Source organism: Populus trichocarpa, chromosome 15, assembly GCF_000002775.5.
Source record: "Populus trichocarpa isolate Nisqually-1 chromosome 15, P.trichocarpa_v4.1, whole genome shotgun sequence".
Classification (NCBI taxonomy): Eukaryota; Viridiplantae; Streptophyta; class Magnoliopsida; order Malpighiales; family Salicaceae; genus Populus; species Populus trichocarpa.
This window is the reverse complement of record NC_037299.2, coordinates 14,270,021-14,281,878: the sequence shown is the minus strand read 5'-3', so window position 1 is coordinate 14,281,878 and position 11,858 is coordinate 14,270,021. Positions and strand designations below refer to the sequence as shown.

General features: G+C 32.4%; 1 protein-coding gene across 1 annotated transcript; it reads left to right on the top strand.

Moving 5' to 3' along the window:
• Positions 1-6,490: 6,490 nt before the first annotated feature.
• On the top strand, positions 6,491-8,251 carry LOC7476775 (alpha-L-fucosidase 1). The gene is made up of 3 exons (XM_002322395.3): positions 6,491-7,035; positions 7,144-7,383; positions 7,579-8,251. The coding sequence occupies exons 1-3, from the start codon at positions 6,491-6,493 to the stop codon at positions 8,249-8,251; spliced, it is 1,458 nt and encodes a 485-aa protein (XP_002322431.1).
• Positions 8,252-11,858: the final 3,607 nt, after the last annotated feature.

Below are 11,858 nucleotides of genomic sequence, written 5' to 3'. Positions count from 1 at the left end.
AATTCCGATGTTGAGAGAGAGAGAAAGTTGTCGTTGGTGATGATTCTAGCCACCAAAACAGTTGATTTTTGTGTCAAATGATTCCATGTGACGAGGAGAGTTCAAATTAGTTTTTTGTTTTTACCTTGAAAGTGTCTAGAAAAACAAATATGAGCTCGGGAAGATTTTGGATTTCGTGTTGATTTTGAGTTTTTGGTCTTTTTTTTTTTACATATTTGAAGGACATGGATTAGTTTAACAAGATTCTTAAGATGTTTTCTAGGCATTTTTTAATGTGTTTGGCCCATTTCTCGAGTCATAAATGTCCAAAAATCACAAGACCGATTTTGTTGGAAAGAAATATTTATTCTCTACAATTGTTATAGAAATAGAGAAGTCTTAATTCACACATTTGCTTTTTCAAAATTGGACTGAAATATCATAAAAGAAAATAGAGTCAAAATCAATGACAGAGAAGGAAAATAATTTTCTTTCCTTTAAAAGATAAAACCAGACTATAAAAACCTCTTTAAACAGCAACTAACATATATTTTTGATGCCATAAACACACCACAAGAGAGAGGAGATATCATCTCAGAGCAGAAGCAATCATAATTGAAAGAAAAAAGCAAAGGACATCAACCCTTTCAAGACGTCCAGCTCTTCGATTTTCTCATACTCTTGAGTGGTGTTCATTATGTCAAGTTTCTCTCTTTTTAATTTACCTATGAAGTAGTTTTTTATTTTTGGGGTTTTTGATGTAGCTTAACTGTGATTATGCGAATATTTCTTTGATTGAACTAATTCAGTAATTATTGAGTATTTCATTATGAACTTAATGTTTCGGTATGCTTGATCATCGTGTGCATAATTTAGGATTCAATTTGAGACTGAGAAATGATAATTTTTTCAGTCATTGTTTGAAATACCATATGAAATCTATAAGATAAAGATATCTATGGAACTTGTCTAATCCTTAAGGGTTTTATTGTTAATGAATTTTGACAAGTTTATAATTTTTACAGAGATGTAGGAAGTTTGCTTGTCAAAATAAGTTGTAGATGTCCGGGAGAGATTAGTGATTAAATTAGTAAAATCTAATTATCAACAATAAAATAGAAATTTTGATAGGATTAATTCAATTAAAAAATTCGCATAAGATTTGTTATAGTGAAGTCAGAAATCCTAGGATCCATTAAACTTGATTTCAACACCATTTAATTACTTGTTTATTTGTTTTTTTTTCCATAAACTTTTATAATCAAATCATCAAATAGATATGAATTTAATAATTTTAGTACTTATTAATAATTTTTACAAATTTTTATAGGATGATACTCTATCCATTTATTTTATTACTTGTTACGATTCATATACTTGTGATTTTGACCAACAATAATCTATCCTTATAGCTAGTACGGATTTTTCATAGTTTATTTACGTTGGAGTTGGATTGATTCATTTATTCAATCAATTCAATCAAACTAAGATGAAAATTTTTTAATCTAAATAACATTTAATTACTGTTTGAGAGGGAAAAAAATAGAGTTGAAACATGTTCTAATATATTTCTCGTTTTGACGAAAAAAAAACTTTAAAAAATCTGTAAAATAGATTTTTTATGTTTTTTTTTTTAAAAAAAATTATGCAGCACCAAGGAGACCCAGTCTCACTTCAAAGTCAAACAATATCCTTCCATTTTTTATCCAGCCAGAACGTGCCCATCAATACATGATGGATAGAGCTGCTGTATTCCAACAAAAGCTACGGACGTGAGCATGCCTTCAACTCTTCAAAGTAGCAGATGCATGGGTTCTGAAACCAGACCTGAAATCTTGATCTTCTGTCTGGAAGAAATTATAGAAGTAAGAAGAGCTAAGCAAATTGTTGGTCGATAAATCTGACAACAACATTAAAGGCATCATCCAATCTAATTTCATGTGCATTAATGCTGCATTAATTTATCGGCATGAGAAAGGCAACGTAGTCAACACTATCCCATTTCCATGACCATATACGAAAAATGCTAGACACATGATCTCGATTGACGCTGTGATGCAATTTTTGCCATTTTCGCAAAAAAAAGAAGAAAAAAAGTTAGAATCTCCAGCAAGTAATTTGGAGATTCTTGTTGATACATAGAGCATTGCTTGTTCACAAATACTCATTATTTTATAATTTTTTTAAATAAATTATTTCTTTAAGACTATCTGTTTAAATTTATCTTCCAACGATTGCACAATCCAATCGCATTGATCATGACTTCATGGGAGTAATGATGGGATATCGATCCATTGAGTCAGCCCATGGGCCTTTACTGGACTCATCAACCATGGGCCTCAAACATTCCCAGACCAGCCTACAACATTTTGGCCCAGTTCCCATCCCAAGTACCCACACCTTGTCACCTTTCTTGACCATCCCCTTAGCTTTCCATATAAGGCAGCTCATACCACAGCGAAGAAGAAGACTGGTTTCCAAACCTGTGGAGTGTCATCAAAGCAGCCTCATCTTCATTCTAGGGTTGAGCATTTCCGGTTCCGTTAAGTTTTGAACCAAAATAAACAACAAAATCAATTTTTTTTATTTTTTTTTGAACCGAACCGAACCGAAAACCGGTTCAAACCAATTAATTTCGGTTCAGTTTTTTTCCCTTCCAAACCGGTTCAAACTGAAATTATTCCAACTTGTTCACAGTCCCAAAAAAATCCCTAATCCCTACGTTGAAGAAGGCAACTAAAAATCTTTCTTGTTTGGACATTTTGATGCTCTATGTCCTGACCATCCACAATTAAAACAAGAGCCTCCAAATCCAAAGCTTCTGCTATGCATAATAAAGAAAAGATGTCATGTTTGTTTGCTGAAACTTGTATGAATAAATTGTTCAAACCAGCAGCCACACAAGCCTGCAAAAGATAACAGGGAAAAAAAAAGTTGGAAATGAAAGGAAAAAAAATCCACAACTTGGCACTTACCCACATCATTCATGCACCCCATAAAACCTGTAACTTTAGGTTTACAAAGAGTAAAGGGAGGGGAGAAAAATCAAAGCAAAGGAGAGTAAAGGGAAGGGGGAGGGATATGCAGAGAAGTGGGGGCTAAAAGGAAGGAGAGATATGCAGAGAAGGGGAAGGGGGGGCTAAAGGGAGGGAAGGGGCGACTGATGGCTAAAAGTGATTTTAGGGTTAGAAAATGTTGTATTTATACTTACTTTTTTTTAAGTGTTGGCTGGTTGAACCGGTTCGGTTCAATCGGTTTCAGACTTTAGAAACCGAAACCGAACCGAACCGGAATTTTTTTGTGATTTTTAATCGGTTAATTCGGTTTTTTTTTTATTCGGTTTTTTTGGTTATTTTTTTTTCCGGTTTTCTAGGTTTAATCAGTTTATCAGTTTTTTTGCTCACCCTTACTTCATTCTCACCAAGCTTCAACCCTTTTGCAATCTCTCTAATTAGTGGCCTCCCTGAAGTTGGCAAACAAAAATGTTGTATCACACTCTTAAAATTTGGCACATAAATCTCCCTTGACTTTTCAAAATATCTCTTTTTAATTGTTGAAACGCCATTCCATCTTTCGACTGATGAAGGTTCTATTGGAAAAAAAATTCAATTTGATGAGGAAAATTCAAAATTAGATGTTTAAGGACTCGATTGGAATTTTTCAAGGTTTAATTGAATTTATTAAGGATTTAATTGCAAGAAAAATTAATTTTTGAAGTTAATTTATACTTTAATTGGAAGAAATTAAAGTCTGGGAGTCAAATTGCAAATTTTTAATAGTTAATTTGGTTAAATTAAGAGCTTAATTGCATAAATATTGAAGTTGGATGGGTAATTAATGATTAGATTGAAGAACCCCAAAACCAAGGACCAAATTGAAAAAAAAACATGTTAATATGGGGGTTGAAATTAACCAAATCAAGAGCCAAATTGAAGAAATTAAAAGTTTGTTGGTCAATTATGGGTAAAAATTAAATTCAAAACTAAGGATCCAAATGAAAAAGGAGGTCAACGTAGGGCTTGACAATTGAGTTTGACATGGGTGAAATTGCATGAAATTAAAAGTTTGGAGGCAATTGTAGGTGCAATTAAAAGAATGAGAAATAACAGAGACTCAATTAAAAATTTTCGATCCTCAATTAAAAACCATAAATGACGCATCGTTCAGACTTAGTTAAGAGAATATGAGTGACACAGTTGTGCAATTTCAAACGAAACGAAAGAATGTGGAGCTACAAACCTTCAAATTGTGCAAGATTGGATTTAAATGAAAGGTGTGAATCCCCTCTATCAACTTCAGGTGGTCTCAGGTGATGATGATATTAGAATTGCTTCGACGAGGCCTTGAATGTGGACAACTCAGTCAGCCATGACTGAAACATAAATATGCAAGATCCGATCTTTTTTTTCGTGATTTCATATGCAAAGGCCCATAAATTGATTCTTATCACGGGTTTACAACACTTACCTCAAGATCAAGAGGTCAGGAATGGATTCAAGACCTCTTAAATCTCTATAAATACCCACTTAAAAAAAGAGTTAAAAAGAAAGAAAGAGAAGAAGGAGAGAAATAGGAAAAAAAAAATGGAAAATGGAGGAAAATATTCATAAGAAAATTAAATGAAAACATCTAGGAGCCTAATAGAAAGATTTCCTAAGCTTTGAAAGGGTAGTAAATTGGTGAGAGATAAAACTTTCCAAAGACAAATAAAAGAGATAGTAGTTTCTAGGTATATTTTCTGATCCAAAAGTAGGTCTTTGTGGCCTCTAGAAGTGTTTTTTTTGTTTTGTTTTATATTTATGTTTACAAGCATAAAAAAAAAAGGTTTGTAATGCTCAACAAGTGATGTTATATTCACCTTTTAATGCCGTATTTTTTTTAATTCACTAAAGTTTTTTTTTTTAAGTTTTCAGATGTTTTTAATATAATAATGTTATTGTTTAAGTTGTTTTTTTATATATATAATGTTGTTTTAGTTTTTGTTTAACTTAAGAAATGCATGTTTAAGTAAGGATGTTCTTTCTGGCTGTGCTAGATTTGCTCATGATCAAAATGAGTTTAGAAAAACCAATTTTGAATCCATATTAGATAAACATTTAGTCTGTTTTAAGTTGGTAGTTTTTGGATTTGTTATCTCATGCATGATTTTGATTTTTTAATGTTATCTGTTAGTTTTTTAGATTCAAACATGTTTGTGTATGGTAGTATAACATGCTGGATAAAAAAAAGCATGTTTTAGAAGCAAAAAATACCTATTTCTTGGGTTTGACAGTGCTAGGCAATAACTGGGTTTTTTTTTTGGTTTCTAGACATGTTCTTCGTGTTCTTGAAAAGAATATTGTCTTATCCCCATGTTTCAGATAATTTTTTATTCATTTCTTTGCACTAAACCCTTCGCCAACTTGATTAGTCAATAATCTAGGGTTTATTTGCACAAATAACAAGTTTTTAATGGATTTTAATCCTAGGGTTTTGATTTTGAACAGAAATCTATTTTGACAAAATCATAATGTTCAAGTGATAATTGAAGTGAATGAATGCTATATTATTGATCCCTGCATGATTTCCAACATGTATGTGCCTTTGTTTTGATCGTATCTAGTCTGATTTGGGTTTCACGTTGTTGGGTTGAGTTCGATGTTCTTTGTTTTTTTTTTCTTTTCTGTGTTTGATCTTGTTCAAGAATTTTTGAGTTTTATTGGTGTTTAATCTATTTTTTGGCTTTGGTTTGATTTTTGGGTCAAATGAGGAGTTTTAGTTCGATTTATGGTAAAAGAAAAATTTCAAGTCAACCTAGTCGGGTCAAAATTGGATCAAGAATTTAAGACCCTGTTTGGTTTGTTATGTTTTTGTTAAAGGTCTTTTTGGTTTAAAGGTGTGTTTGGCAAACTCCTCTTAGATCTATTTTGATAGTTTTATTATAAAGAGAAATGAGTTTTTTTTGTCAAACAAAGCCTAAAAAATAATATATATATTCTTGTATATGAATAAATTCTAAAATTTTCATGTATATTTTATTATTGTATATATAAAAATCTATTTCTGTTTGAAGTTTTCTACTTCTTCATCAATAAGTTATAATATTTGCTGGGCATTTGACCCATGATTTATTTAGAATATCTTTTATTGCTTCGCTTTTTGATCGAATAATTAGAAGATCTTTTCAACATCGTAAACTACATAAACTAATATTTGAAAAAAGGAATCTGATTTTTTTCAGAGATAACATATAAGACACAGCACACCCGTGAATGATTGCATCACGAAAACAAATACAAGTACCATGCCAATGGTAAGAGAACCACAACAAATTCCAATCAAAACCATGTTCTTTACAATTCTTTCTTCTCTTTTGGCCAAGGATTCTTCACCCTTTTTCGTTTTGTCCCTTGTCTTATTATGATCCTTGTCATTCACCACTTTGTCTTCCATAAATTAATAGTGCCATAGGCCCTTTATCATTATCAAGATTGATTGTAGCATAGAGCAATCAAAAAGAAAAGAGAGAATTATGGGTAAGTTACAGTGTTTTTTGTTCATAATCACATTGCTTCAAGTTTCAAAACTTGTCATTTCAGAACGTGATCAAGTCACTACACCTCCATTACCAATCCTACCATTACCATCATTTTCTCAATTGAAATGGCAAGAAAGGGAACTCATTGTGTTTCTTCACTTTGGTGTCAACACATTCACTGATTCTGAATGGGGCACTGGTCATGAAAACCCTGCTATTTTCAATCCTGTTGGCCTTAATGCTAACCAATGGGTAAAAGTGGCAGCAGAAGCTGGATTTTCTCTCATGATATTAACTGCAAAGCACCATGATGGATTCTGCTTGTGGCCTAGTAAATACACTGGCCATTCCGTGGAAAGCAGTCCATGGAAAAACGGGCATGGAGATGTTGTCCAAGAACTTGTCAATGCAGCCAAGAATCATGGTGGGATTGACGTGGGACTGTATCTTTCTCCATGGGATAGGCATGACAAAAGATATGGTAATGATTTGGAGTACAATGGATACTACATGGCTCAATTGCAAGAACTTCTTAACAAGTAAGTTTAAGAATTACTAAAAAAATTCAGTGTCTACTTTTTCTTTCTTTTTTTATTGTTAGTTCCACTACATAGAACTAACAATGTTTTTATTAACATTTTGATTAGGTATGGGAGTATTAGAGAGATATGGTTTGATGGTGCAAAAGGTTCAAATGCACCAAACATGTCATATTATTTCTCAGATTGGTTTTCAATGGTGAAAGAGTTGCAAGCTTCTATCAACATATTTTCCGACGCCGGCCCGGACGTTAGATGGGTTGGAAATGAAAATGGTTTTGCCGGAGATTCTTGTTGGTCCACCATCAATAGGACCTCACTCTCAATCGGAAATGGAAGCATTGTTGAGTAAGTAATTTTGATTTTCTAGCAACCACACACACACCTCAATTTTCTCTGCTTAAAAACTTTTAATTATATGATTTGGTTGCCGTATGTGAATAAAAAACATACTTGAATAAAAAGCTTTTGTTCTCAATGTATAGTTTCACAGCGTCAGTATGTTTTTGCCAATCACATGAATATTTGATTTTCATTGGGCAGTTATCTTAACACCGGAGACCCAGAGGGGACAGATTGGCTGCCAGCAGAATGTGATGTTTCAATCCGAAGAGGATGGTTTTGGCACAAGTCAGAATCACCGAAGAAGTTAAGCATGTTACTTGACATATATTACAAATCGGTCGGACGAAACTGTGTCCTATTATTCAATGTGCCCCCAAATTCAACAGGCCTTGTGTCTGAGGATGATGCACAAAGATTGAGGGAGTTTAGAGGTGCAATTGACACAATATTTTCTACAAATTTAGCTGACAAGTGTCTTACAAAAGCTAGCAGCCAAAGAGGGGACCAGGATAGCGATTTCGGGCCCCAAAATGTGCTAGATAGTGACCATTTGTGGACTTATTGGGCACCAAAAGATGAAGAGTTCAAAGATAATTGGATTGAGATCAAATGCATCGATGAATTAAGATTTAATGTAATTAGAATCCAAGAGGCAATTGGTCTTGGTCAAAGGATCAAACAACATGAAGTTTATGTGGATGGTAAGAAGGTTGCTAAAGGTACGACAGTAGGGCACAAGAGGCTTCATAGGATTGAAGAGGGAGTTGTTAAGGGTCGGACTGTGAGGATTCAGATTCTCAAATCAAGAGCAGTGCCATTGATCTCTTCTGTTGGTTTGCATTACGACCCTTTTTGGCACCCAGATAATTAAGATGTGATTTCATATATCTTGCTATGTATGAAAACTACAAGTCACGAAGTACAATACTAAAAGCCAAAAAAAGGCATATAAAGGTAAATGAAATTTGCTCTATCTCATCACATGGTAGAAAAAATGTTGTTTCCTCGTTATATTTGTGTGTTGTGATTGAAATATTGTCATTAATGATTTTTAGAAACAAATTGCGTTTTGATAAAGAAGAAAGAGTGAAACTCTTGAAGTTAACAAGGGACCAAAGGACTGAATTATAGGACTTCTAAATTAATGTCGGAAGCGGTCAATTTCTTGTATCAATTAGTTGTTCTCAATAAAGTAATGTCGGAAGTGGTCAATTTCTTTTATCAGTCAGTGTATATTTTGAACTCTCCAAGCTAACAGCTTCATTAATCTTCATCGAGCAGTTATCTAAAAATTGGTGATCCAAAAGGGACAGATTGGCTGCCAGCAGAATTTTGATGTTTCAATCCGAGAACGATGGTTTTGGCTCAAATCAGAATCACCAAAGACGTTAAACATGTTACTTGGCATATATTACAAATCGGTCGGACGAAATTGTGTGCTATTATTAAAAGGGATCTTGTCGTGTTTGTTTGAGACTAGGATTTACACTTTCATTGTGCCTTAGGTTGTGCTTTCCTTTTGGTTTCACTAGAATTCAGATTTTTCTTGTTCTTTTTTAGTTTGCAGACAAGGCCTTTTCTTTTAGTTTGTCTGTCGTTATCTTAGTGCATGTGATGGACTTTTGTTGGACGGTATTTTCGGATTTTCCTTTCTATTGTTTCTTAGATGGTGACATGTCAGTTCCTGAGAGTCATTGTGACCAAAAATTTTCTTCGGGGTGAGTTCTAAGTTAGTTTCTTTTACTTTCAAGTATGTTCGTTACTCTTTGGCCATCGATTGCTGCATCATCAATTTAGTCATCTTTTTTTCTTCATTGTCTCTTATGTTATCTCTGTTTAGCTAGTTTTCTGATATATTTTTTTTGGGCGTTACTTCATTTGCTCCCACTAAGGTTAGCTGATGTTTATACTGGCCTTTTGCTTGAACATTTTGAACATTCCTGTCGCAATGTATTTCATGCACAATCTCTGCATTAATGTTTGTTCTTTCTGCAAGATTTAACTGGGGTGTAATGTTATTTTATGTTGGAATTTGCATCTGTTTCTTTTGTTGCTCTTGCAAGGTGCCCAACTTTATTTTTGCCTTTCCTTACGTTCCATCATGCTTTAAATTCTATATATTACTCTCTCGGCTTTGCTTTTCTGGTTTGTTCTTTTTTCCTCCCTTCATTGCATTTTCACTATAATTTGTGTAAACATCCCTACTTACAATTCTAAGACTTTTAAAAGTTTGAAAAAAATATATTGCATCAAACTCTAAATCCAAATTCTATCATGCTGCGTGACGAGGTTTTGGATACAGGCTTTCAGGTCTCGGTGACTTGAAATTGGCAGGATTCCCTTAATGTATACGCTGGAAAATCGTCGGTAGAATATTCATTGGACTGCAAATCGATGATTGAAAAATGCATATTCATTAGACGATCAGTGATTATTACTGTTGACATTAAAGTGTTGTTCATTAATTTCTAATACCAAAATGATAGTGGTTAAGGAGGAGATATAGCTACTAATCGCACTTGATTTTGCTTGCAACTCGATCATATCATCTTGCTGCTACTCTTACTATCATTTGCACCCAGATTTCGACTTCTACATCGCCTGTCATGATTTTTGATTCCATGGCTAGGCTTTTATCTGAAGTCATCCACTGTATACCTTAACAAACATTAAACAACATTTGTCAGATAGAATAAGAAGTGTACCTAGCTATTCTGAAAAACATTTTACATCATTTTCCCAGTAAACTAGCTGCTGCATTTCCTTACTGAAGCAACTAGCACTTTATAAGGGCACCAAAGTTTTCCTTTGCTTGTTTTACAGTCTTTAACTCCAGGAATTGGATTAATTAGTACCTCCAAAAAGAGAAAAAAAAACCCATAAGATCTTCTCTTTTACTTCTTGACCCTTCTCGTGTTTTGTTATTGAAGCTATTACTATCACTTTTTCAAGGTTACTTTCGGCAAGTTCAACTGTCAAAAAAGCTCGAAGCTGTCTGCAGGGTTGAAACAGACAATGCTCAAAAACTAATAATTCCATGTTCATGGCCTTAATTTCTGAAGACAAAACATTTTAGTTGATCTTGTTATTCTTTCGTATTGTGCTTAGATCAACTTTTTGCTGAAAGAGTAATGTTGATGGGATTTTTAAACTTGATTTGGAGTTAGGTGATCATATATCTTTTGAGTAAACTAGATACACGTTGGATTATATTTTGTTTGAATATAAAAAAAATATTGAAATATTGCTAATGTTTTTTTTAATATAATTTTTTTTATATCATATAGAAGATGGTCCAATGTAACCTTGATACCTTGACGGTTTGAAAAAAAAACCCAAATAACAATTAAAAATATAATTTGACTAAAAAAAACTCAAGATAACATTTTTTTTAAAATAAAAAAAATTATTATGACGATAATATATTTAATCGACTCAGGTTAATCTGTCAAATTCACGATTTGGGTCATGAGACTACGATAAACTCATATAAAGCAGATCAAAACAAATCATGAAACTCAATTCTCAATTAACCTTATATTGAATAATAAAATTGAAAAAAATAAAAAATAAAAAATAAAAAACCTGAGTTAACCTGTCAAATTCACGATATGATTCATGAAACCATGATAATCTCATAAAAATTAAATCAAAATAAATTATGAATCCCTATTCCTAGGTCAAATCCATTATCTGGATTATATAAAGTAAATAAAAAAAAATAACTCGGGTCAACCTGAATTATTTTGCCAAACCCGCGACTCGGGTTATGACACTAGAATAACCCCATATAAAGTAAATTGAAAAACAATTAAGCATAATTCCTAACTAACCCATTGTTGAAGAATGAAATTGGAAAAAAAAATTCAATCTTAAAAAAGAACATAATAAAACGACTTAAATCAACTCACAAAACTTGTGATCGTAGCCATGAAACCGGAATAACCCAATATAATATAAAACGAAAATAAATCATAAAGCATAATTCTTGATCAACCTAATGTTATATAATGAAATTAAAAAAAATACTAATTAAAAATAATAAACAAAAACCCAAGTCAAACTGGGTTAACTCGTTAAACTCGCAATACAAGTTATGAGACTGAAATAACTATATAGAAAGCAAACAACAACAAATAATAAATCTCAATCACTTATAAATTAGGATAAAATTATATAAAAAAGCATAAATTAAAAATAAAAGATAAAAAAATCATTATGAAAAATAATATTTTATGAGGTGGTGGTTAGTTTTTGTTAATTATAATAACCTTTTAAAACATCATAAGATGATCTAAGATTGGAAAAAAATTCCTCCACGTTTAAGAAAGTATTAGACTTTTTTTGCACCAAGAATACCCTTAGTTACAATTTAAAAAATATTTAAATAACTTTAAAAAATTAGAGAAAGTATAATAAATGCAAAATTGATAAGTTTTATTACATGAAAAATATTAATTTTACATTTTCTGCTTTCA

Bases quoted from the DNA above. Each gene is read 5' to 3' on its own strand.
- LOC7476775 (XM_002322395.3), top strand. From the start codon at position 6,491: ATGGGTAAGTTACAGTGTTTTTTGTTCATAATCACATTGCTTCAAGTT. The intron at 7,036-7,143 runs GTAAGTTTAAGA...CATTTTGATTAG, and splicing joins TTGCAAGAACTTCTTAACAA to GTATGGGAGTATTAGAGAGA. The intron at 7,384-7,578 runs GTAAGTAATTTT...TTCATTGGGCAG, and splicing joins GGAAATGGAAGCATTGTTGA to TTATCTTAACACCGGAGACC.